The sequence below is a fragment of the Tribolium castaneum genome, chromosome 6 (assembly GCF_031307605.1).
Source record: "Tribolium castaneum strain GA2 chromosome 6, icTriCast1.1, whole genome shotgun sequence".
In the NCBI taxonomy this organism is placed as follows: Eukaryota; Metazoa; Arthropoda; class Insecta; order Coleoptera; family Tenebrionidae; genus Tribolium; species Tribolium castaneum.
Genome location: NC_087399.1, coordinates 2,011,586 through 2,038,684, shown reverse-complemented (window position 1 = coordinate 2,038,684; position 27,099 = coordinate 2,011,586). Strand labels below are relative to the sequence as shown.

Here is a 27,099-nt window from a genome sequence, read left to right as displayed (position 1 = left end):
AAATCTTCTATTTTGATTTTTTTTCAATCAATTTTGGCAAAAATTTTTGGAAAAAGTTAGTTTTGTTTCGAAAAACGTGCTTAAACACTTTATAAATCTGACAAATAATACAATTTTATGGCTAATTTGACCAATTCTCTGTTAATTTTTTACGAAATTTTGCAAAATAACTGCATTTTTACTACTTTATCAAAATTACAATAACGTAATTTTCTACTGGCATTTTTGTAGAAACTGAGAATTATTTAACTTAAAATAAACTTAAATGCTTAAAAAACTTATTTAAAGACGTTTCCGGTTGTTCCGTGATTGTTGGGCTTATTTTTCAAGAGATGTCGCTGCAAGCGAACCAAGTTTTTTAATTTTTTGTAATTTCCAAGATTTTTAGGCAAGTTCGAACGAAATAAGATAAAAAAATATCAATAATTTTTTAATTTTTGAAAAAACTTAGTTGTAAAAGTCAGAAATAATGTAATTTTTGTGAAGTTCGGTGGACTTGTGCTTTATTTTTCACGAAATTAGTTAAATAACTTCTTTTTTTGCCGGTTTTAACGAAATCTCTCAAAAAAACTAAAAATTTCGTTCAAAAACGTACTCAAAAATTTAAATAAAAATAAAAAATAAATCGTTTTTCGATCTAATTTAGTAATTTTTTCGGTAACTTTTAAAAAAAGCTTAGTTATAAAAGACAGAAATATCGCCATTTTTGTAGAACTCCGTAAACTTTTGGGTTATTTTTAACAAAATTATGCAAAATAATTGCGTTTATTGTAAAAAAAAAACATGTTAAAATGTTTAAAAATGTTAAAATAATGTCGTTTTTAACTTTATACTTTGTGTTTTTTTGACCGGGTTTATCAAAATTTCTTTAAAAAACTGCGAATTTAGCTCATAAATGTACTATAAAGTTTGAAAAAGTTAAAAATTATGCGATTTTTGACCAAATTTTGTAGTTTCTTAGTTCATTTTTGACAAAATATTACTTTAAACGTAATTTTCTTACTCTTACTCTTACTTTGCTAGCATATTTTATCTCTTTTATGAAAAAGTCACAGAAACTGAGAAGAATTACATAAACTTTGTTTGTTTGGTTTATTTTTAAGAAAATGTCGTTGAAAGCGAACTAAGTTAATATTAAAAAAACAGTAACATCAATTTTTCGATGCAATTTTGTAAATTTTCAGCTAATTTTTGTAAAAAACTTTGTAAAGAAAAACAAAAATAACCTCATTTTTGAGAAACTCGGTAAACTTTTGGTTTATTTTTAACAAAATTATGCGAAATAATAATTCATTGTTAAAAAAAAACATGTTAAAACAACTGAAAATAATTAAATAACGTCTTTTTTAACTAAATTTCGTAATTTTTTCGCCGGTTTTTCTAAAATCTTTCAGAATAACTGAGAATTTAATTTGTTCAAAAACGTCCTCAAAGTTAAAAATATGACGATTTTCCATCAAATTTTGTAGTTTTTTAGTTTATTTTTGACAAAATTTTACTCTAAACGTAATTTTCTTACTCTTACTCTTACTTTGGTAGCTTATTTTATCTGTTTTATCAAAAAGTCACAGAAACTGAGAAGAATTACGTAAACTTTGTTTGTTTGGCTTATTTTTGAGAAAATGTCGTTGAAAGCGATCTAAGTTAATATTAAAAAACAGTAACATAAATTTTTCGATGCAATTTTGTAAATTTTCAGCTAATTTTTGTAAAAAACTTTGTAGAGAAAAACAAAAATAACCTCATTTTTGAGGAACTCGGTAAACTTTTGGTTTATTTTTAACAAAATTATGCGAAATAATAATTCATTGTTAAAAAAACATGTTAAAACGCTTGAAAATAATTAAATAACGACTTTTTTAACTAAATTTCGTAATTTTTTTGCCGGTTTTTATAAAATCTTTCAGAATAATTGAGAATTTAATTTGTTCAAAAACGTCCTCAAAGTTAAAAATATGACGATTTTCCATCAAATTTCGTAGTTTTTTTATTCACTTTCGTCAAAATATGACAATTCGTAGAAAATATTGTTTTGTGAAATATCGAACTGTTTCCTGATTTTTCCAACAATTCGCCCCATCGGAACATTCTTTATCTAAGCCTTCCGAAAATAAAAAACTGTACCCGTATTTATTGCAAAAATAAAATTTCCACTTTGATTTGTATTGTTTTAATCACCTTGAAACACCATTGACTTAATTTTGCGCCGAAAGATAAACGACACAATAGCCAGTTGTGCACAATGAGCAAAAAAATCAACTGGGGTTTGTACTTCTCCGTCCTATCAAGTGAGTTTCCTAAATCAATCACCGAAATAATCACCCCCGATTCAAGTTAACCTGACTTCGTTCCTAACCGGAGCTGCGTACTCCTGGACTTCCCCTGTGATCCCGAAACTGAACAATGCGGGAAAACTCGAAGAAAACCCTTTCGGCCGTTTAATATCGCCCTTTGAGGAGTCCTGGCTTGCGAGCTTGATAAGCGTGGGGGCTTCCATCGGCCCCGTTTTAAGCGCCCTGGTTGTGGACAAAATCGGCCGGAAAAAAACCCTCCTAGTGCTCACTATCCCGATGATAATCCCGCATTTGGTCCTAGCTTTCGCCAAAAACATCACCCTGTTTTACTCGAGCCGATTTTTCCTGGGCCTCGGGATAGGCTCTGTCTATTCCATTGTCCCCATCTATGTTGGAGAAATCGCCGAAGATGGAAACAGAGGGACTTTGGGCTGCTGCATCAGCGTCATGTACGTTTCCGGGACGGTTTTTTGCTTCATCGTGGGCCCTTTCCTAACCATCAGAACCCTGTGCCTGGTTTTGGTGGCCCCAGCGGTTTTTTTCCTCATAATTGTCAGTTGGCACGTCCCGGAAAGTCCCTATTACCTCGTTATGGTGCACCGGAAGGAAGAAGCTGAAGTAGCGCTAAGGAAACTTCGGACGAGTTACGACGAGAAAGAGTTAGAAGAAATAATAAAAAATGTGGAAGCGTCAAAAAACGTAAAAATCCGACTCGGACAAGTCGTCAAAAGCCGGCTAATACGGAAGGGAGTGTTGATCGGGTCCGGATTAATTTTCTTCCAGCAATGTTCCGGAATCACCGTCATCGTAGCCTACATGCAGTCGATTTTCGAAGCCTCCGGGAGCAGCCTCAAGCCGGAAATTTCCGCAATCATAATCGGGCTCATCCAACTAACCACCAACGTGGTCACTTCGCAGCTAATCGACCGCTTGGGCCGGAGAATCCTCCTGTTGGGTTCTTTGGTCGGAATGTTCCTCGCACATTCTCTCCTGGGGCTGTATTTTTGGCTCAAGATCAACGGTTTCGACTCAATAGTCTCGCAAATGTTCTGGGTGCCTGTCGGCAGTTTAATTCTCTATTTTGTGATGTTTACCACCGGTGTGGGGCCTGTGAGCTGGTCAATGCTTGGGGAGATTTTTCCAACTCATGTCAGAGCGCACGCTTCCACTTTTGTGTGCTGTGTTTGCTCGGTTTTGGGCTTTGTCCTAACGCTGTTTTTCCCAAATTTGGCGCAGATTATTGGGCTCGGGTTCACTTTTTGGTTTTTTGCGGCGTGTTGTGGCGTTGGGGTTGCGTTCGTGTGGAAGGTTGTGCCGGAGACAAGGGGCAAAAGTCTGCTTGAGATACAACAAATTCTGGAATATGGCTCAATAAAACATTAACGAATTGTTGTTTTGTTATTTTAAAAACTTGAAATTAATGCCATTCTGGCTGTACCTTAAGCCTTTAATTTGATATTTTTTGGTCTGCTTTAATTACAAAATACCAAATCAATTTCTTAACAAATTTATCAAGGACAAGAAAATTTTGTTCAAAAACAAGTTAAATCAAACACAATAACTTAATTTCCCAATTATTTTTGTGAAATAAATTCTGTGATTATAAAAATAAATTTCATCCAATTTACGAAACAATTAGTTAGTTTTGGAAAAATTTTTGGTTAAAAAATTTTACATGATATCTACCATGTTTTGGGAATATGACGTAAAATTTTGAAATAATCCCCTTTGCATTTAAAATCGTGCTGAAACGCTCGGAAATAGTAGAAGGAAATTTATTGATTTTCGGGTCTGTTTTAATAAAAAAACTTAAAAAATTAGTTTAAAAACGTGTTTCAAAAAGTTTGAAAAGATATGAATCGACCCATTTTCGATAAAATCTAGTGATTTTTCGGTTTATTCTTGATAAAATTTTTCTCAAAAACAGGTCAAACTAAATAAAAGAGACAAAATAATGTTGATTTTAACTTATTTTTGTGCTTTAACATCAGGTAAACTAAGTTTAAGAGCAAACTAAATAGAGAGAATTAAACTAACATTAATTTCAACCAATTTCAGTTAGTTTCAGAAAACGTTTCGCAAAAAAACTTTTTTTAAAGCCTCTACCTTTATTCTCAAAAAACTTTTTTACAGAAAATAACGAAATTAATGATAATAACTAATAGCAATTAATTTTGAATCCATTTTGCGTGGTTTCTGATTTATTTTTGACAAAACTTTGTTTAAAAACGAACACAATAACAATGCTTATGGTTAGTCATAGCAAATTTTTTTTGAAAAAAATTAGTTGAAAAATAAATAATAATTTTTTTGACTGTATGTTGTAAAATTTTGGCTTGTTTTGAAACAAATGCCCAGTAACTTTTCGAACTCTTTTACTAAAATCTCTACGAAAACACCTAGAAAATTAATTAAAAAATGTGCTTAAAAGTTTAGAAAACACTATTCTCAATAAAATTTAGTGATTTTTTGGATTATTTTTGACACAATTTTGCTCAAAAACAGGCATAATAATGTCACTTTGATTTTTTTTATATTTTTTGACCTGTTTTGAGGTCTGGTAAACTAAGTATAAGTTTCCAGTTCTAAAGCAAATAAATCGAGAGAACTAAATTAACGGCAGTTCAAATTATTTCTGTGTTTTTTCAGCTAGTTTTAAAAAACGTTTCACAAAACCTTTAATTTTAAAGTTTTTACTTTAATTCTTAAAAGACCTTTTCACAGAAAATAATAGAAATAGTTTGTTAATTTTTATTTTTTTGGCTTTCCGATTTATTTTTGACGAGATTTCGTTCAAAAAGAAACCAAATCAGGTGAAACAGAAAAAACATAACAATTCGGTAAATTTTTTGTTAGTTTTAAAAGAATTTGTTAAAAAAACTTAGCTGAAAAGTAAATAATACCACTTTTTGGCGCTATGTCGGAAAGCTAAAACCGTCCTGAAAGCTTTAAAAACAAAGGTAAATTTAGTTTTGAATAAATAAGTAGAGACCTTCCTATCTGTTTCATCAAAATCTTACAGAAAAAACTAAAAAATTAGTTCAAAAAATAATTAGAAAAAGATAAAAAACAAGAGAAAAAGACCAAAATATTGTCGACTTTGATTTATTTTTGTACTTTTGGGAGTGTTTTGTTGGTAAACTAAAAATATTCAAATAAATCGAGCGGTTAAATACACTTTGGTGGTTTTTCAGTTAGTTTTAGGTGTAAAACGACAAAATAATCTAATCTTTGACTTAGTTTAGCAATTTTCTGGTTTGATTTAACAACGGCGAATTCTCGGTTAATTTTTTCGAAATTTTGCTAAATAACTGCCTTTTTGGTCATTTTATAAAAAAATAATGTTCTTTTCTACTTTTGTTTTGGTAGTTTCATATCTGCTTTATCAAAATGTCGCAAAAACTGAGAATTATTTCCTTGAAAATGAATGGTTAATTTCATTAAAAGCCAACTATGTTTTTTTAATTTATAAGATATTTAGGCAAACTCGAGCGAAATAAGATAAAAAATATCAATTTTTCGATGCAATTTGGTAACATTTTAGCTAATTTTCGGAAAAAACTTAGTTGAAAAACATAGAATTGACCATTTTTGTAAAATTTAGTAAACTTTTTGATTATTTTAAAAAATTTATGCAAAATAATTGCGTTTATTGACAAAAAGAACATGTTAAAACGCTGGAAAATGATAAAATAAATATTTTTTTTAACATAATTTTGTAATCTTTTGGCCAGGTTTAACCCAATCTTAAAAAAACGAAAAATTCATATCAAAAACGTACTCAGAGGTTTGAAAAAGTTAAAAATAAAATGTTTTTCGATCACATTTTATAGTTTTTTAAATAATTTTTGACAAAATGTTACTCATAAACATAATTTTCTACTTTTATTACTTTGGTAGAAATTTTGGCAGAATTATTAACTAAAAATAAAACAATTTATTTTTAAATTTGGTATATTTTGTTTTATTTTTAACAAAATTATTTAAAATAATTGCGTTTCTTGTTAAAAAACAAATTAAAAACGCTCAAATTAAAGTTACAATAAAACTTTCTTAACTTCATTTTGCGTTTTTTTGATCGGTTTTAATAAGATCTTTCAGAAAATCTAAAAAATTATTAGTTCAAAAATGTGCCCAAAGTTTTAAAAACACCTAAAATAAGACGGTTTTCGATTAATCTTTGGCGTTTTTTCGTTCATTTTCGATTAAATATTACTCATGAACGCAATTTCCTACTTTTATTTTGGTAGTTTTTTATCGGTTTTGTCTAAATGTTACAAAAAATGAAAATTATTAATTAAAAATAAGAATAATTTTGGTTACTTTTTAAAAAAAAAACTTGAAAAAGACAGAAATAAAGCCATTTTTGTAAAACTTTTTGGTTTATTTCTACCAAATTTTTAAAATAATTTCGTTTATTGGCAAGAAGAACATGTTAAAACGCTCGAAAATGGTAAAATAATGTCTTTTTTAACTTCGTTTGGTATTTGTTGACCGGTTATAACAAAAACCTGAGAATTTTGTTCAAAAACGTGCTTAAAATTTTAAAAAAGTTAAAAATTACACAATTTTTGATCAATTTTTGAACTTTTTTTTATTTATTTTCGACTAATTATTACTCATTATTCATTTGCGAATTACGTATTGTGTATTTATCTCTAAAAAAATCGGTTTTGTCTAAATGTTACAAAAAATGAAAATTATTAATTGAAAATAAGAATAATTTTAGTTACTTTTTCGAAAAAAACTTGAAAAAGACAGAAATAACGCCATTTTTGTAAAAATATTGTCGATTTTGATTTATTTTTGTACTTTTGGGAGTGTTTTAGTGGTAAACTAAAAATATTCAAATAAATCGAGCGGTTAAATACACTTTGGTGGTTTTTCAGTTAGTTTTAGGTGCAAAACTTATGTTAAACGACAAAATAATCTAACCTTTGACTTAGTTTAGCAATTTTATGGTTTGTTTTAACAAACTGAGAATTTAGTTAAACATTTGCTTAAATTTGGTGGTCTTTGTTTAATAACAAGCGAATAAAATCGAACGAAAAAGCAAAAATTTTTCCGATATTTCACTTTTGAGTTGTCAAAATGCGACATTTTTCGCAATGCATTTGGTACAAATTCTGAATGAAGAACCACGAGACAGTTTGGTGATTGTGACAAATTGTCGTGTCCGCGCCTTGGCCTGTTACATTTTCATAAAATTATCGAAAAACGCCCAAATGCCCCCTCAGCAGATCAAAGCCATCATCGAAGAGTTCCGCAACGATCCGAAAAACTCGGATTTTGGCATAACCTTGACCGAACTTGTGACGCGCTTACAACAAGTGGACACGAATAATGAGGAGTGGAAAAGCGCACTTGAACGCGTCCAAAATTTGTGTTAATTGTGATTTTGTGGAAATAAATGAATCGTGAGCGTGTCTAATTAGCTCTGCTACCTACTAACAATATGGTACCGAGAACCCATCGACCATCTGCCGCGGAATCGGCCAAAAATTACCATAGTAAAAGTCGTCCAATTCGCTCGAAAATAATTGCGCTTATTTTCCCGTACAGTCACGGGTCAGAAATCCCCACATGTGCACTTCCAATCCTAATTAATTAACGAAATTTCCACGTCTGTCTTAATCAGAGTGTGAATTGTTAAGTTCCAAACGGTTACATTCCACCATTACTTCTTTTATGGTCAGTGATGACATGCGATCGCGGGTACAGTTAGTCAAGGAAACGCGGCGAAAAGTCACATTCTGTCAAAATTCCACGATGGCAAATTTTTGGTTCGGGGAGAGACGGCGGTTAGGCAAGGCTTTACCTCAACACAAGTTGATGCAAAATTTGCTTCTGAGCGACTTTCGAACGCAGAAAATCACCAAAGGGACGCAGACTGAGGGCCGGAAGGCCGCCAGCGAAATTGGCTGTTGCTGTCAAAGGAAAATGCGGAAAAGTAACGAGGGCAAAAGTTCGAGTAAAGTGGCGGAGAAGAGGCGCGTGGATGAGGGCTATCAGAGGCTTTTGGCGAGTATAAGGGACAGGGTGGTCAAGGCGTCGCAAGAGGAGTTCTGCTCATGTTCGGGTACAAAAAAACAAAATATTTGGGACCTACAACCTATAATTTAAAGTCAAGGACTTTATTTATTCTGTACAGGGTTCAAGCTTAATTTGAGAATCGGTGACTGCTTTGAACTCAAATTTTGTACGCAAAAAATAGACGTAACTTTGACCAATATTGCTCGAGTTCAGAAAAAATAAAAAATATAATTTTTATTAGAACAAATTAGAAATTATTTGACCAAAACATGCTTTACTGCAAAAATATAACAATTTTTGGCATAACGTTGTTTATTTTCTTTTAATTTTGTGTGAATTGACTTAAAAAAATAAAAAGAATGTCCATTTGATCAAAGAATTTACTAGGAATTTAAATTAGAATTTTTTTGGCCAGAAACATGATTTAGCACAAAAATAAAACTATTTTTGGCTTAATTTTGTTTAATTTTTTTAAGAAATTTTGCAAAAATTGGCTTCAAAAAGATAAAAAAAAGTCTATTTTGATCAAATTTCTCAAAGAATTTATTATAAAACGTTTTTTAAAATTTTTTGAAGATAAGAAATAATATCATTTATTTCGTCTAAGTTCTTTGATATTTCGACTTATTTTTTCTGGAACTTTGCTCAAAAACCACATAAATTGGTGCAAGAGGCAAAATAATGTTAATTTTGATGTTCGTTTTGTTAAATCTTTGAAAAATAGATGATAGTTTTGTCAGGTTAGAAACCATTCAAAATCGAAAAAATTATAAACAAATTAAAATATTCGACCCACTTTAGTGTTTTTTTCAAATAATTTTAACAAAAATTTTCAAAAAATGTTAGTTTTGTTTTGAAAAAGAACCTTATAAATTCTATAGAAACTTAAAAATAATTTGATTTTATGTCGAATTTAACGAGTTCTCGGTTAATTTCTTCGAAATTTTGCTAAATAACTGCATTTTTGGTGGTTTATATCTGTTTTATCAAAATGTCGCAAAAACTGAGAATTATTTCCTTGAAAATGAATGGTTAATTTCATTAAAAGCCAACTATGTTTTTTTAATTTAAAGGATTTTTGGGCAAACTCGAGCGAAATAAGATAAAAAATAACAATTTTTCGATGCAATTTGGTAACTTTTTAGCTAATTTTCGGAAAAAACTTAGTTGAAAAACATAGAATTGACCATTTTTAGAAAATTTAGTAAACTTTTTCATTATTTTAAAAAATTTATGCAAAATAATTGCGTTTATTGACAAAAAGAACATGTTAAAGCGCTGGAAAATGATAAATATCTTTTTTAACATAATTTTGTAATCTTTTGGCCAGGTTTAACCCAATCTTAAAAAAAACGGAAAATTCATATCAAAAACGTACTCAGAGGTTTGAAAAAGTTAAAAATAAAATGTTTTTCGATCACATTTCTATAATTTTTTAAATAATTTTTGACAAAATGTTACTCATAAACATGATTTTCTACTTTTATTACTTTGGTAGAACTTTTGTCAGAATTATTAACTAAAAATTAAACAATTCATTTTTAAATTTGGTACATTTTGTTTTATTTTTAACAAAATTATGTAAAATAATTGCGTTTCTTTTTAAAAAACAAATTAAAAACGCTCAAATTAAAGTTAAAATAAAACTTTTTTAACTTCATTTTGCGTTTCTTTGATCGGTTTTAATAAGATCTTTCAGAAAAACTAAAAAATTATTAGTTCAAAAATGTGCTCAAAGTTTTAAAAAAACCTAAAATAAGTAATTTCCTACTTTTATTTTGGTAGTTTTTTATCGGTTTTGTCTAAATGTTACAAAAAATGAAAATTATTAATTAAAAATAAGAATAATTTTGGTTACTTTTTCAAAAAAAACTTGAAAAAGACAGAAATAAGGCCATTTTTGTAAAACTTTTTAGTTTATTTTTACCAAATTTTTAAAATAATTTCGTTTATTGGCAAGAAGAACATGTTAAAACGCTCGAAAATGGTAAAATAATGTCTTTTTTAACTTCGTTTGGTATTTGTTGACCGGATATAACAAAAACCTGAGAATTTTGTTCAAAAACGTGCTTAAAATTTTGAAAAAGTTAAAAATTACACAATTTTTGATCAATTTTTGAACTTTTTTTTATTTATTTTCGACAAATTATTACTCATTATTCATTTGCGAATTACGTATTGTGTATTTATCTCTAAAAAAATCACCAGTGCAATCCTCAAATCAAGATTTTGACATTTCACGAGTTGAAATGTCAACAAAAATAGGTTTGATTGTGTCTTGTCATTTATTAAGCCTGACTCACACTGAAGCAACACTTATCACTAGAAATAATTAGCTGTCATTTTTGGTGACATTATCAATAAATTTATGTTGGTGCCATTAATTAATTTCCAGATACTTGGAGTGACACAAGCACCGATGCCCCCCCTGAAGTCAACCTCCCCAAAGAGACCCGAAACGCCATGTCCCTCCTTCTTCTAACCGAAAAAAAACCTGTTTCAAAATTCACAAAACCATGTAAAACACCCCAGTGGTGCCAACCCTTTGTACTAAAAAAAAATCCCCTACAGGTGCATGGCCCGGTTTCGCCGAACGAACCAACTCCAATTCATCAATTAAGATAAAACGCCAACTTTCTAAATAAATTAGCTATAAATTATTTAATTTTTTTATTTAATGGGTGAGCAAGAGGCCCGCATACATGAATTTTGCTTAACCCACAAAATACACACATGGTCTAATAACTCTCTTATCAATGAATTCAGTCCGGGCCTGGAGACTGGCCAATGAATCACAGCCCCCTGCCGAGCAGTGTTGCCACACTGGCAACTGTTGCTCCCCAAAATATTAAAACACAAGTTTTTTATTTTATATTATTTTATTTTTATTTTTATATATTTTTGGAAAGTGTTTTTATTTCTGATTACAACAATGTATCACATGATATGATTGAACCTTAGATGCTGATCAAAATTAAGAAAAAAGCATTTTTGCGAAGAGTGCTTTGGAAATAACGCCAATTTTGTTTTAACACATACTAGATTTTGGAGGTTTAATTGAATTTGGATCTGGAAGGTTCACATTTACGCCAAGCTTACTGTTTTAAAATTTAAAAACCCTGTATACAGGGTGTGCCATATTAAAAAAAAATGAGGAAGTCACCCACTTGTTATAATTTTTTAATTACTTTTTATTTAGACTTATTTAAGTGTCAAACATTTAAATTTTCGAAAAAATCCCTAAATTGGGGGAAGTTCCCCAGAACCTGGCAACACTGAGTGCAAGCCGGGCGTTCCCCCACCCTTATATAAAAGCCGGTATTGGTCGGCCCGTTTCAGTCCCATCGCGATTCTTCATTGGTGTTGGTGAGGTGACAAGTGACGATCGAAGAACTACTTGATCCGATTTTTCATTTTTTGTGAGTGTTTGTGTGCGTGCAAGGCCTACCGGGACTAAAGGTAATTGACAGGGTGTGCACAGCCACCCTGATCAAGCGCACACACCTTTTTTTTCCCATTTCGGGTCGAAAAAATTTACATAAAAACAATACAAAATGCATCTTCGATAGTCTGAGACGTGTCTTGAATTTATAATCGGAAATGGATGGATTTTTATTCAAGGAAACGCCCTCCAGGTCGGGGATGTACAGTTGAGGGCAAAAGTACCGACAATCAGTTTTGAATAAAATGATTTATGAGTATATATTTTTGCGACATTTCCCATCACGTGACCTTTGACAGTTATTGCACTCTGCCATCTCTTTTCTTTGTTGATTGATCGGGAGATAGTGACCTTGAAGCGCAAAGTCGTTCACCCAAGCACATTGCCAAGCCTGCTATTTTTTCAGCATTCATTAATAAAGAAGGGTTGCCACCTTAGAAAAATGGGCACGTGACCTGGTGTAGTAAAGCTTACGACCACCGACCATATGCCACTAGATTAGCACATTTATGGCTTTATTTAATCAAAACACAATGGTAATTGCGCTTTCTCGTTACGGTCGTGCCGCTTATCATTTATTTTTACCATGGCCTTGAACTTGATGGCACCCCATCATCCCATGGGAATGTGGAAAAAATCACGACGCGATATTCGTGCGACCATCACAATTTGTTTTTCTTATGTTGGTCATGGTCGGGTGATTCCCACTTCCTGTCTGCGTCTTGGGTGCCTAATTAATTCATTTGTTTATTAGAGATGCGCCCGGTCCTGATTGATTGCCATGGCAACAGACGATTATTGACCTATTCCAAAAAACCGGGTTCACACTGGGGCATTTTCAAATTGAATTTTCCGCTTTTTATAATTGGGTGTTTAGACGAGCGTGGAAAATGGGCTTCAATTAAGAACAATCCTAATTGGGCATTATTTTTTACGATGTAAATAACACAAGGGAATCCTAATCTTATTATAGACTGCATAGTATTTGGGTGTTATTTTTAGGTAAAGTTTGTAGATTACGAGTAAATAAAAGACATAATTAACACCAACACGATATCGTTGAGTAAACAATCCCAGAAATTATTATGGTTTAGTTCGAACACTGACTACAATTTATCAAATGTTGACAAAACACAGCCGTTTGATTAAAAACCACAACTTTTGTGTTGTGAAACTGACTTCACACGAAATGTATTTAATTATAATTGTGCCCAGTTTTCATTAATTATGGTAAATAAATGGTCTAAAAAAGGAAAAAAATGTCAAAAGAAAAATTGACCAAAATCCACTATGAAATGGTTACCCTAATTTTAAGTAAAAAATTTCGGATATTTTGTGAAAAGCTGATATAACACAGAAAATGAGCCGCTGAATTCACTGGAATAAACCGTTTTGCTCTACGAATTTTAGTTTTTGAGTTATGAATTTTTTTGTTGAATGAAATTTATATTTGATTTTGAGACACTTTTAAAATTGATCATTGATCATCACCTAACTTAGTTAACTTTTTCAAATTTTTTTTTATTTTCTCAATTACGGCTAAACTATTAGAAAAAGTGGAACTATTTTTATCCCTACCTAAGCAAAATGATCCGGGGAATCGATTGGCATCGAGAAAATTGCCAAATTCCCAATAGTTTTTTAGTTATGAATTTTTTAAAATTTTAAAATTTAAAATTTGCTCGAAAACTATTAGTCGGAGAACAATAATCTTTTTCGAAAAAAATAGATAATTTAAAGAGCTTTCCAACGATAATACACTTCATAGGGTTATCTCTAATAGTTCCGGAGCTATTGCTCGAGAAATGTTCCGGGTACCCAAATCCGACAAAAATTGCGACGAAAATTGAAAAAATCAAACATCAAAAAATCGAACATATGGACTTTTTGTGGACTTTTAACAACTTTAGTGGGTTGTTAAGACATATAGAAGTTCATAAAAATTTGCTGGAGTGAGTTTAAAAAAATTTTTTTTTATATTTATGAAGGTATTTGCCTTGACCATTATTTTTTTTTTAATTTTCTCAATTACGGCTAAACTATTCTAAAAAGTGGAACTGTTTTAATCCAAACCCATGCAAAATGATCCGGAGAATCGATTGGCATCGAGAAAATTTCCAAATTCCCAATAGTTTTTTAGTTATGAATTTTTTAAAATTTTACCAATTTTTGCATTTATCAGCAATTTGCTCGAAAACTATTAGTCGGAGAACAGCGTTCTTTTTTGAAAAAGATAGAAAATTTAAAGAGCTTTCCAACGATAACACACTTCATAGGGTTATCTCTAATAGTTCCGAAGTTATTGCTCGATAAATATTCCGGGCACCCGAAATCGACCAAAGTCGCGACAAAAATTGAAAAAATCAAACATCAAAAAATCGAACATATGGACTTTTTTGGACTTTTAACAACTCGAGAGGGTTGTAGAAGCAAAGAAATGGCCAAAAAACTTTGCTACAGCAGCAGGTCCGGTGAAATTATTTTTTCAATTTGGCAACCCTAATCATGGCCATATTTGGAATTCATTGTAATTTATTTATTTTTTCACAAAAACACGTTAATTCTTTCAAGTTTCAAGCATTTTATTTCAAAAAATAAACGATATAATGCATTTTTCTTAAATTTATTTCATTGTTCCTGATTGTCCCCAATAGTGTCAAATTGACACTTGCTGAGCCCATGTTCTCTCCAATTTCTAGAGTGTTAAGAATGAACGGAATCAACGGCCACCACGCCAACGGCGGCGACTTGAACGGCTGTGGCGACATCATCACCCAAAACCAGCAAAAAGGCTGTTGGACAATAGGCCTCATCAACTCCAAACACCGCTACTTAACCGCCGAAACCTTCGGCTTCAAAATCAACGCCAACGGGGCTTCCCTCAAAAAGAAGCAAATCTGGACACTGGAACCCGAAAATTCCAACTCCGGCGACAGTACGTCCCATAACTCTTTCCCCAAATTTTTTTTCACAAATTAGCAAAAACTCGCTATTCTAGGCCTGATTTACTTGCGCTCGCACCTGGACAAATACCTCGCCGTCGACTCCTTCGGGAACATCACCTGCGAGAGCGAGGAGAAAGAGCCCGGGAGTAAATTCCAAATCAGCGTGGCGGAGGACGGGAGCGGCCGATGGGCCTTTAGGAACGTAGTCAGAGGCTACTTCCTGGGGGCCACCTCCGACAAGCTAACTTGCACTGCCAAAGTACCGGGGGACGCCGAATTCTGGCACATACACCTGGCTGCCAGACCCCAAATGAACCTACGTTCGGTTGGACGCAAACGCTTTGCACATTTGTCCGAAAACCTGGACGAAATCCACGTTGATGCCAACATCCCCTGGGGGGAGGACACCCTTTTCACCCTCGAGTTCCGCCAGGACGAGGGCGGGAAATACGCCATTCACACGTGCAATAACAAGTACTTGTCCCTGGGAGGTGAGCGAGCGGGGCGCCAAGTACAAGCTGTGTTAAAATGATTTTCATCTACATACATCTATGATACTTTTTTGACATATGTCAATGTTTTGGTTCAAATTTTGATTTATAAGGGCTTATCTAAGATATCACAGCCCTTGAACCCTTTGCGATAAGTGAATAATTTTTTGGTTTGAAGAGTTTTCGAATAAGCAATAAAACTATAATATTTAATTATTATAACTTATTTATTATTTGTTTTTCTTCTTGTCTTTGTATTATTTCTAGTTTTTAGTTGAAATAATGCGTTTATTTAATTTTCTGAACAATCATTTTAACGCACTTTGTATACCTAGCATTTACAATATTATTGTAATTTTGTGCAGGTAAACTCGTGGAAACTTGCAACAAAGACTGCCTTTTCACTGCCGAATACCACAGCGGCCAGTTGGCGCTCCGCGACCGTTGTGGGGCTTACTTGAGCCCCATTGGGTCGAAGGCTGTGCTCAAAACGCGGTCTAATACTGTGACGAAAGATGAGCTTTTTTCCTTGGAGGATTCCCTCCCTCAGGCCAGTTTTGTTGCAGCGCTGAATTCCAAGTTTGTTTCTGTTAAACAAGGTGAGTGGTCGCGCACGCTTTGCAGATGTTATGGGGGCCTCGGGCGACTTTTACCTTGACCTCGAACGGGAGTGCGAGAATCGGTGCATTTTTCGGCTCGAAAGTAACGGTTCAAATAAGAAAAAAAAATAACATAAAAAAATATTGCAGCATTTGATTTCGTTTTGATGTAATTACGTATTATTTAAAACTTGATTCGGGCATTTTTCAGTTTATTTAAAAAAATTAATAAACAACAAAACTTGGAGGGTTCGATCTGTGGGTTCGAACCCCGCTGGCAGCAGATTTTTTTTTAATTTTTTGTAATGAATTCCAAAAAAGGTAGCAAAAATAATAATAGAAATAAATTGCGACTTTCAGTTTTGTACTTATTTCAGCTTTTCAGTTGAAAAAAAAATGTCCCTTGGAGGGATTCGAACCCAGCCTAATAGGGGAGGAGAGCGTTCGAATCCCTCTGAGAGCAGATTTTTTTCGGTTATTTTTTAATAAATTCTAATAAAAATCATTGAGGATGATGGGCTGAAGTAAAAATTCGCTGAGTATGAAATTGAGGGGATTTCCCCAGTGCGGCAACGTCGCCGAAAAGGGGCGCCCGTCTAAACAATCGATACCACACCCCGATTCAAGGCCGTCTGGAGGCGTGTGGGTGTGAGCCAGCCAACACATGGCCCCGCCGAAATCCGGGACTAGTTTAGAGAAAATTCCCGTTTTGATTGCATCGCTTTGAGGCTTGAACTCGGTGCGAAAAAATCGCACGAGCGGGACTTTTGCCGATAATAAAACTAAAACTTGTGTAAAACTGAAACTCTTTGCTAGACAGGAATGCGATGTCATATAATGCAACTGTTGGAAGTTGGAACAACTTCCTACATTGCGCTGATAACGATGAACAAGACATGAATGTTTGCACGCGAGTACGTAACATTTTATAATAGAAATGTCAGCAGCTGGTTGTTGGACGCGGACGACATACGATTTCCACAAACTGGGAATGGGCTGGATAATAAGCGTTATACCGTTTTAGGATAATGAGATTTAGATAATTGCGGGATAAAACGCCAATGCGCGTTTTATATACTCGCTAAATTACCAACAGCATTACGAGAATTAAAATTATGAAGTCAGTGTCGAATAAATAATAATGACACAAAAATTTTATAAAATAAAGTTAGAACTTCGCTAATAATCTTAATAAAAATTTATTAACTGCGGCCATAAACTCTAATTAGTATGCAATAAAATGGTGGCACAGAATACGGAAAATTAATTAAACAACCATAATCCATAAAATTTGTTTCCAATGTTGGTAACAAAATTGGAAAATAGTGTCATAAATTCACTCATTACACGCAATCAAGTTTTAAATAATAATTTTCTTTACAACTACAATTATTACGTTTTGTAGTTTTTTTTTGTAAGTCGAAAATTACATAAATACACATCTGAGTGTCGTGGTTAATTTTTTTTCCATAATAAAGACTATTTATTATTATTTTTGTTGTAAGGAAAAATTTCTTCTTCGACGGGAAGTTTCCAAGCTCGGCCTTGGGCGCTTTCATGAATGACTTGCCGTGATGAGATTGTTTTCTTTAATTAATTGTAAAAATCGACTGTTTATACACGAGTTTTTTTTGCTCCAGTGATTGATTTAATTGTTTCCGTTTTGGTGGAAGAAATGCTTTTCTCACATTTTTAATTCGAGTGGATTATACACCTAACTGAACTTTTTGATTTGTGTTTTCCTCATTGCGACCGATTGTTCGACAATAAAGATAAGAAATGCGGGTTTTTATCAATTCGAAACGGTCTAGTTGTCGTAAACTAGAAATTTACATAATAATAAACAAAAAAATATATTTGTTCCAAACAAAAAATTGAGTAGGCTGCGATTTTTAATTTCATGGTTGGTAGTATTGGAATGAAATTTGGTTTCAAACAATTAGGGCAATAATTCAGTTAAATTATCCAATTGATAAATTAATTTTGGGGCTCCTAATCTTAGAGAGTTAGTAATTTTTTGTTTGTTTTGTATTTTATATTTACTATTATTAGTATTTATTTTATTTATTAATTATTTTTATCAATTGTTACAACGCTCTGTTCACTTTTTTTTATCGCGTTACAGTTTTATTTTTAAACAATATTTTTTCGTTCGAATACAAAATTAGGTACTTAACGATATTAGCAGATAACAACATAAATAAATAAGGTTTATAGAGTGTACCTGTCACACATGTGCATACAAACACTTTATTAGAGGATAAAAAATTATCGCAAGCACTACTTTAACTTTAATGCCGAGTTTAATGGTGTCAAAAAAAGACAGTAGACTTGATTTTTTCTCAAAAATAGTGTACCTGACACTAGCGAACACTTCTTGTTTATAAAATACCCAGTTTTTGTATTTTTTGACACAATCTTTATTGGTCCCCCGGTATTAAATTTGGTATTCAAGCGGCCTATGACTATGAAAGTAGGTTGGCAACACTGTAGAAAACTTGTAATTTTTTACTGTTATGAAAAAAAGAGAATACAAGTTGAATGTCGCTTTATTTCTTCAATAATGAAAGTTGAAATCTGGCATTTCCGACGAATAATCCTTGGCATTTTCCCATAAATCATTGCAATTATGATAAATCGCCGCATAAACCCGCAATCACGCACTCTTAATTACCCACAACATTCCTTAATTGCATCTCTGATCCACGGCACGCTCCACCGCCCACAGTGCTTTGACCGCTTCCTCGGAACATCTCCACCTATTTATATACTGTACTAGGTGTTGACGTCACCGCCAATCAGGACGAAATCTCCGATCACGAGACCTTCCAATTGGAATTCGATTGGAGCACGAAACGGTGGTACATCCGCACCATGCAAGACAAATATTGGACACTGGAAACAGGCGGTGGGATTCAAGCCGCCGGCGATAAACGTTCCTCGAATGCTTTATTCGATCTGGTGTGGCAAAATGACGGTTCTGTGGCTTTTCGAGCAAATAATGGACGCTATGTCATGACGAAAAGATCGGGTCATTTGTATGCAACGGCAGACGCCATCGACGACAATTGCAAGTATTTCTTCTATTTGGTCAATCGGCCCATTTTGGTACTGAAGTGCGAACAAGGCTTCGTGGGGTACAAGTCAGCCAGCAGCCCCAAATTGGAGTGCAATAAAGCCACGTACGAGACCATTCAAGTCGAACGGGGCGAAAAGGGGATCGTTTATTTCAAAGGTTGGTGGTTTTTACCGACTAATTTTTTACCACAACAGTTTACAAACGAGTTTTATCAAAAATTACTACACTACGGAGATCTAAAGGTTAGGATACGAATAAAAGTTTTCAGAAAAAATGGTTGTATTTTTATTACGGTTAACACGTAGCAAACAAAAAAATACAGACGGATAAAGCAATAAATTCTCGATAGTAAGACATAAATATAATACAAAAATTTCATCGTGAACTGTATTTAAAAAAAATATTTTACCGCTTCTTACCAGTTCGCACTGTGCCCCATATTTTTCAAAACGCTGCGAATACGGTTACAGTTACAAGAAAAATGTTAGAATGAAAGTTGTAGGGAATTAAATTTCCTACAAAAAAGTCCGCGAGACCATATCTCTATCTTCAACGATTTAGGCCCCAGAGTCGTTCAAAGACACTCAAGCGACGGATTTGCTTCAATTGCCGGTGGTCAAGTATTGAAAACTTAATTTATGCCTGAACCGTTGAAGATGGAAATATAGTGTTCGGGAGTTTTTTGTAGAGAATTTAATTCTCTACGACTTTGTTCCTTACACTTTTTTTGTATCGTCAACCGTATTTGCAGCGTTTGCAAAAATATAAGGTGGAACGCAAATTGATGATTTCAAGCGCACCGTCGCATATTTATCAAAACGTTGGGAATACGGTTGAAGATACAGAAAAAGTGAAAGGAACAAAGTTGTAGAGAATTAAATTTCCTATAAAAAAGTCCGCGACACCACATTTCTATCATCTACAGTTTAGGTATAAATTAAGTTTACGTTACTTGACCACCGGTAAAATGTCGCTTGAGCGTCTTTGAAGGTCTTTAGGGCCTAAACCGTTGATGATAGAGACATGGTCCCGGGGACTTTTTTAAAGGAAATTTAATTCTCTACAACTTTGTTCCTTACACTTTTTTTGTATCATCAACCGTATTAGCAGCGTTCGCAAAAATATAAGGTGGAACGCAAATTGATGATTTCAAGCGCACCGTCGCATATTTATCAAAACGCTGGCAATACGGTTGAAGATACAGAAAAAGTGGAAGGAACAAAGTTGTAGAGAATTAAATTTCCTATAAAAAAGTCCGCGACACCACATTTCTATCATCTACAGTTTAGGTATAAATTAAGGTTACGTTACTTGACCACCGGTAAAATGTCGCTTGAGCGTCTTTGAAGGTCTTTAGGGCCTAAACCGTTGATGATAGAGACATGGTCCCGGGGACTTTTTTAAAGGAAATTTAATTCTCTACAACTTTCTCCCCAACATTTTTCTTGTATCTTGAACCGTATTCGCAGCGTCTTGAGAAATACGGGACGAAGCCCGAATTTTAAATCTTAAATAATTTTTTCATGTTTTTTATCAAAATTCTAGTCGGCAGTTGTTCACAGTTTCAAAATATTAGTAAATTGGTTGGATTTAAATTAATTTAAAACGATTAGGCGCGTTTTTTTTTGGTGCGATTTTATATCTCGTTCGTTTCCTAAGTCATAGTCCTCCGTAGTCGCGCCTAAGCGCTGTTTTAACGCTCGTTTCTCGCGCTTGTGGCTGTAATTAGTCGATTTGTATTCCGATCCGGCGATATTATCGCACTAATTGCAATCCATTAAAGTCATAAAGCACAAACGAGCAAAATTGTTTAATTCCAGGCCAGAACAACAAATACTGGCACGTCGACAGCGAAGGCGTTACTGCCGATTCGGACACCCCCGAGGGCTTCTATTTGGAGCTGCGTGAACCCACCCGTCTCTGCATCAAAACCTCGAATGGGAATTACCTAACGGCCGGTAAAAACGGCTGCTTCCGCTTGGGGGATTCCTCGATCGAGAATGCCACCCAGTGGGAGTATTAATTCGTTCGTCTATTTATTGTATTTATGTTAGTTTTTACGCTCCTATTATTTTAAGGATCAATGTGATGTTATTAATGTCAAAATTGCAAAACTAGCCAATGAGAAAACCGACTGCCAAATGTATGGCCTTCACACACTGTGGTGTTTTGATGCTTTTTTATTACTACTATATTTAAATATAGGGTTTTTTCTATACTGTGTACTGTATATACCGATAGGTTTGATGTTGTTGTCATTTGTATCTAGAGTGACATTACCAGTAATGCATTTAACTGAACTTAGTGGCGTCCAAGCTCAAAATGTACCGGTTTTACATATCGTAGGTATAAGAGCTTGTATTTTTACCTGTAGCTTGTAGCAATACCGTTTTTCCAATTTGTATGATAAATGTAATAAAACAATATTCAAGACAAGTTTTTTTATTATTATCATTAATACTGGTAAAAGTTCCCGTCCGAGTCCTGTCTCGAGTACCCAGCGTTAGTTTGGGGCGAATGATGAGACGAATTCATTAATTTAACATTGCTTGGGTGTCGCCGCTCCTCAATTCCACTGATAATCACTGGATGATACTAAAAAAAAACGAACGAAGCGAGTGGTGAAAAGAATGGCGCTCAGACAACAATATACCTTATTAAGTTTGAACGGTAGGTGGCCATGACCCGCCAAAAAGAGTTTCTGTTGTTGAAGCTCAATCCTAGCACGTGCTTCGAGTGATGATTTTAAATCGGAAGTGTTTCGTAATCGCCGCCAGGTGGCTTGACCCAGCGTTTCCGGTTGTAGGTAGATGTCGATTGGGTCAGGAAATATTTCCTGAGAGTGGTCGTAGGGCGAGTTTAAGATAAAATCGAGGTCATCGCCCGGTATTAAATCCCTGAAATTTTTTTTGACACACTCTGCCCCATGTTTTTCAAAATAATGCGAATACGGGTACAGATACAAGAAAAATGTTTAGAACAAAGTTGTAGGGAATTAAATTTTCTATTAAAAAGTCCCCGAGACTATGTCTCTATTTCCAACCATTTAGGCCCCAGAGTCGTTCAAAGGCGCTCAAGCGACGGATTTGCGTCATTGTCAAGTATTGAAAACTTAATTTATGCCTAAACTGTTGAATATGGAAACATGGTGTTGTGAACTTTTTTGTAGAAAATTTAATTCTCTACAACTTTGTTCCTTACACTTTTTTTGTATCGTCAACCGTATTCGCAGCGTTTGCAAAAATATAAGGTGGAACGCAAATTGATGATTTCAAGCGCACCGTCGCATATTTATCAAAACGTTGGGAATACGGTTCAAGATACAGAAAAAGTGTAAGGAACAAAGTTGTAGAGAATTAAATTTCCTATAAAAAAGTCCGCGACACCACATTTCTATCATCTACAGTTTAGGTATAAATTAACTTTCCGTTACTTGACCACCGGTAAAATGAAACGAATTTGTCGCTTGAGCGTCTTTAGGGCCTAAACCGTCGATGATAGAGACATGGTCTCGGGGACTTTTTAAAAGAAAATTTAATTCTCTACAACTTTCTCCCCAACATTTTTCTTGTATCTTTAACCGTATTCGCAGCGTCTTGAAAAATACGGGACGAAGCACAAATTTTAAATTTTGAATAATTTTTTTCTCATGTTTCTTGTGAAAATTTTAGTCGTTCGTTTTCCTCAGTTTGTTAAAAGTGCAAAGCTCAATATTTCTGCATTTTTTTCCAAGTGATTAGTGAATTGGTTGAATTTAAATTGATCTATAACGATTTAGCGCCGAGATGATACAACGCTGGAAGCGCCCTCAGTTTTACTCGACTGTACTTTTTTTTTGGGTGTGATTTTGTATCTACTTTCGTCTCCTAATTTATAATTTTTCGTAGTTTATACTCGCAGTGCTCGTAATTTAATTTCGTCTTCGAAATCAAGTTTTTACTCTTTTTTTAAATCATTGGTGTGTTTTTTTGTCTTTTTGGTCTGAAATTATTACGTTTGCACCTCTAAATCTAAACAAGAAATTTACACATCTAGCTGTTTTCTGCCATGAGTTTTTAATATATTTTTTTATAATAAAATTGACTCAAAGTTAAAAACTAAGCAAGTAGGAACTCACTAATTTTAATTTTGTTGCATTATTTTACTCTCAATTTTGAAATCGTATTCTAAGACTAAAAAATCAGAAATTTCAAATTATTCGTATCAATAGCATTCGAATAAATTTCCAAAAAAAGTAAAAAACAGGTTTATTTTTACCTAAAGGGCCTAAAAAAGGCGTATCTCCTGGCACTGGCCAAGGTGTGGTGAGCGTGCATGCGCTCATAGGGCTTGAGGGGCTCCTTCTGTTGCCACACTTCATCGCTGGGGACGTCTAGCGGTTTCAGGAAGACTCCTTCCTTGTCCAATTCCGGAACACAGCCCCGATTTCGAACACTCATCATTTCGACTCCAAAACGTCATAATTTTGCCCCCCGAAATTAGTAAATGAGATTCGGTCTCCATAGTTACTATCAATAATCAAATTAATTGTCTTATTACATTTCTGTCATTGATTTTGAATCGAATCGATACAACAGCTAAATTCTCTGTGGGCGATGGCGACGTCAGCGGTTAGGAAGGTTTTGGACGTTTATGACGAGGAGTTTGCCACGAACATGGAAATTGCCAAGAATTTGGTCGGAATGGTACAGAGTCCGAAAGGTAAAGATGAAAAATTTAAAAAAAAATTGAGGAAACGCTCGGTAATATTAAGATTTATTCATTGCTTCGGGCTTTGGTTTTATCTCTTGTTACGTCCAAGTGTACAAGTGATAGCTCTTTGTCCGGTCTATTAATAGAAAATCATAATGCAACAACGGTTTATCGCGCATTTTATGCCACACCACATTATTGAAATATTTTTACTATACGTCAGAAACTAATAACCAGACAGAATTTTTTCTTTAAACAATTGTTTTTTTTTTTAATTGAATCAAGTTTTTTGTCCAAAACATCATTTTAACATACAGTGGAGTCCCATTATGACGAACTCCGAAAAGGCATCAAAATCAGTTCGTTATATCCAAAGTTCGTGGTAAATGAAAAAATAGTTTTTTAGCAATACGTATTTATTGTAAAAAAAAACATGAATCCTTGCTCTATTTCGAGCACTCCGACTACGCCGTCGTGCTCGAAAAATACGCGTTCTAGTCGTAAAATGACGTGATGAACGTAGGGCAACAGTTAAAATGCTCTAACGAGTAGTGGAAATAAAAATCAATTTTTTTCCGAAGATTTTATTAGATTCTCAAATACACCCCGATTCCGTAACAGTAAAACCTCTACTGTTAGGAACCTTATCCAGCGCACAAAACCACAATTCTCGCCCACTTCGATGGGCCAAAACGTGTTTGGTTATATACAAAAGTCACTCTAGATTATATACACACTTCCAGACAAAGAAATTTGTAAGAAATGGATTTTGAAGTTGCGTCAATTGAAAGCAACCGATACAACAGTGAAGAAAAACCGAAACAGTTTCTTCAAGTACTTCCTCCAAGTCCTCCACAAGGCAGTCCAAGGTGAAGATTATCTCGGCCCTTCTCCACTCGACACTAAAGTAACAAATCGTCTTAACTGAAACAAAAAACTGATTTGTAATTTAAGGCTGACGAGAGCCGAGGCCGCGATTTCATGTGCCGCTGGTCGAGCGATAAGCGGACTTACGTGGCGGCTAAGCCCCTCCCAGGCGAGGGCACTCTGGTCTACATGGCCGTGTCGAAAGACCCGAGTCTTGGATGGGAAAAACAGGGAGAAACAATCTATGTTTAAACTCACCTCTAAGTAAAAATATACAATTGGAACAAAACTAGCGCCGCTTCCGGCCCCCGGCGGCTTTGCCCTTTCGGGGCCGGTTCGTGTTTTTCGGCTTCTTGCCGCCTCCAGACTTTCGCAGGCCTTTCTTGCGCCCAGTTCGGTTTTTCTCATCAGATCTCCTGGGAAAAAAAATATATGAATTTTTTGGACCACCGACTGAGTAAAACACTCACTGCGCTTGTTCGTCGTTTATTTGTCGGGCTACCGCTTTTTCAATATTTATCTTCGGTCGTTTGTTCAAAACCTCGTCTACGAGATTTAGGTTTTGGTTTTTCTCGTTTTGACCCGAAATTGGAGGTAATTTTCGTTTTCTCGTCGCTCCGGGAGTGATAGCAGCGACGCCTCTCGCCTCCTTCTCCTTGGGGAGCTTGTCTTGGAATTTTCCCAGACTTGCGGTTGACGATTTAGCCACTGTTACCGCCGCTTGCAACTAAAAATCAAACATTTTGATTTCGAAAACAAAAAGTTAATACTTTTTATGTTAAAGGTTTTAACAAAATTCCAAATTTTTTATTCGTATTTAACAAATAAAAACTAAATTGTTACTATAGACAGCTCACAATCAAAGGCAGATAACATTACATCCGGAATTCCCACAAGGCTCAATTTTGGGACCATTTCTATTTTTAATATACAGCTCAGAAATATCAGAATTCGTAAATTATGTAATTATTCAGATCATATGCAGGCATCCATTTAAATATTATAAAAACTATTCATCAAAACTTAATGAAATTTGGTATATGTTCGAAATTATGTAAATTCTATCGTCTCAGATGTGTATCAAAGTTCTGTCGTCATTTGTTCTGGGGAAACAAGGCTAACTTGATTTTTTTAATGCCAATATTATATTATTCTATTATTTTTTTGTTGTTTCTTTTGTTTGTTTTTTTCCATAAAAGTTTAATTTTTGGTTTTATACAAGTGAAAAATCGCTCATAACAGTATTTTAAAAGCTAGCTTAGTTTTACTTTTCCGGAAATCCAGAATTAAATTTTTGAATTTTTATTTTTTTTACCTTTTTAAGGTTCAGAAAAAAATTTGACAAAAACTCCGCCAATCTTTTTTGATGCTTTCCAACTTTAACTATGGCCTTATTATTTGTCACTCATGTTTAGATCTATAGTTTTTTCCAAAATTGTTTTTGCTTTTTGTTATTTTCTTCTTGCTTTATTTGCTATTATTTTTTTAGAGCAATTTTTGTCAATTTAATTTATTCATTTATTCATTTACTTCTTCGTTTCTTAAGGGAATTAAGTTCAATTTCGCCTCCCGAGTTGTATTTACGGTTCGAATAAAGACGGCTTATTGTTATATCATTATTATTAAAAAAGAAGCAACTACTTTAAACGTTTAATAAAACAACACAAATTCACGTATTTTTCAACTTGGTGCAACACTTAAATTTCCGGCCGTACACACGATAAAAATACAAAAACTCACGTCTTTTGCGGACGAAACCTCAGGGTTGGTGAGCCCGAACCTGGGCACTTTCACATTTTTCGCTTTGGCGACGTTGCGCAGCCTTTGCAGTTCATTCTTGGCGACTTTTTCGCTCTTAGCCTCGACTTTCTTGGCGAACTGGTCTTCCAAAGGGTCCGCATTTTGTGGCACTTCAATCAGCCAGTCCTTCTCCTTGAGGGCGGCGCTCCGTTTGAAACCATACAGCGGGATCCACTTTTGCAGCTGCTCGTCCCAAGACAACTTACTCTTCTTTTTCTTGACTATGCCCTTGGCTTTGGCGAACTGCTCCCACTTGGTCAGCGGCCTGGGCCTCGGCACGGGCTTGAAGCGCGGTAAACAAAACTTCTGCTTGGGCAACTTCGCGACAATTGCTTCGTCTATCCGCTCCGTGGGCAACTCCCAGATTTGGTTAAACAGCAACTGGGTGTTATCCCGAGTCAAATTCAGTAAATAATCGTTGGTGGAGCTCCTAAAATTGGGTCAGAAAAGCGTGCTCAGCGGACCCCAAAACTCACCTCAACGCGCCGGGATCGAGCGGGTTCAGGTCTTCGGCCAGCAAGGCGCCTAAATCGATGCTCACCAACTTGTTAACTTCCACTGATTTGTATTTCTCGGCCTCTTTGGCCGATTTTTCCAAAATTGTTTTAACAACATCCATGTTGTTAAAACCTGTCTGGGGATTCTAACCTCACTTGCGACAAAACGGTTACACGTGGAGCGAAAATCCCCAGATTCGGCTGGCGAACTGACACCTGTCGCTGACAAATGTCAACCAATTTCAAAATATTTTGCCAAAATCTGGGCGTTTCTTTGTAAAAATGTGATCGTGGTGGTGCTGAGTCATGCCACTCGCCGAACCTTTGCTTTTTCTGCTCAAGCTGGGCTACACCCTGCGT

At 34.4% G+C, this 27,099-nt stretch overlaps 6 protein-coding genes across 6 annotated transcripts; 4 read left to right on the top strand and 2 right to left on the bottom strand.

Annotated features, from left to right (window-relative positions):
- The first annotated feature begins 2,173 nt into the window (after window positions 1-2,173).
- Window positions 2,174-3,682, top strand: LOC103314107 (facilitated trehalose transporter Tret1). The gene is made up of 2 exons (XM_008199098.3): window positions 2,174-2,288; window positions 2,335-3,682. The coding sequence occupies exons 1-2, from the start codon at window positions 2,243-2,245 to the stop codon at window positions 3,675-3,677; spliced, it is 1,389 nt and encodes a 462-aa protein (XP_008197320.2). The 5' UTR covers window positions 2,174-2,242; the 3' UTR covers window positions 3,678-3,682.
- Window positions 3,683-7,325: 3,643 nt separating this feature from the next.
- On the top strand, window positions 7,326-10,987 carry LOC103314108 (uncharacterized). The gene is made up of 3 exons (XM_008199099.3): window positions 7,326-8,373; window positions 10,723-10,845; window positions 10,899-10,987. The coding sequence occupies exons 1-3, from the start codon at window positions 7,983-7,985 to the stop codon at window positions 10,970-10,972; spliced, it is 588 nt and encodes a 195-aa protein (XP_008197321.2). The 5' UTR covers window positions 7,326-7,982; the 3' UTR covers window positions 10,973-10,987.
- A 639-nt stretch (window positions 10,988-11,626) lies between these two features.
- On the top strand, window positions 11,627-21,319 carry sn (singed). Its single transcript, XM_967401.3, has 6 exons — window positions 11,627-11,786; window positions 14,469-14,704; window positions 14,768-15,205; window positions 15,571-15,804; window positions 18,584-19,039; window positions 20,704-21,319. Exons 2-6 carry the CDS (start codon window positions 14,479-14,481, stop codon window positions 20,904-20,906), a joined length of 1,557 nt encoding a protein of 518 aa, XP_972494.1. The 5' UTR covers window positions 11,627-11,786; window positions 14,469-14,478; the 3' UTR covers window positions 20,907-21,319.
- On the bottom strand, window positions 21,310-23,325 carry LOC661281 (uncharacterized protein). Its single transcript, XM_967452.4, has 3 exons — window positions 23,141-23,325; window positions 21,537-21,780; window positions 21,310-21,478 (listed from the first exon to the last, which is right to left on the bottom strand). Exons 1-3 carry the CDS (start codon window positions 23,323-23,325, stop codon window positions 21,338-21,340), a joined length of 570 nt encoding a protein of 189 aa, XP_972545.2. The 3' UTR covers window positions 21,310-21,337.
- A 123-nt stretch (window positions 23,326-23,448) lies between these two features.
- Window positions 23,449-24,731, top strand: LOC103314109 (uncharacterized protein). Its single transcript, XM_008199100.3, has 3 exons — window positions 23,449-23,584; window positions 24,319-24,482; window positions 24,530-24,731. Exons 1-3 carry the CDS (start codon window positions 23,479-23,481, stop codon window positions 24,692-24,694), a joined length of 435 nt encoding a protein of 144 aa, XP_008197322.2. The 5' UTR covers window positions 23,449-23,478; the 3' UTR covers window positions 24,695-24,731.
- LOC103314095 (uncharacterized protein) lies at window positions 24,717-27,087 on the bottom strand. The gene is made up of 4 exons (XM_008199029.3): window positions 26,719-27,087; window positions 26,183-26,672; window positions 24,913-25,169; window positions 24,717-24,858 (listed from the first exon to the last, which is right to left on the bottom strand). The coding sequence occupies exons 1-4, from the start codon at window positions 26,859-26,861 to the stop codon at window positions 24,732-24,734; spliced, it is 1,017 nt and encodes a 338-aa protein (XP_008197251.1). The 5' UTR covers window positions 26,862-27,087; the 3' UTR covers window positions 24,717-24,731.
- Between the last annotated feature and the right edge of the window lie 12 nt (window positions 27,088-27,099).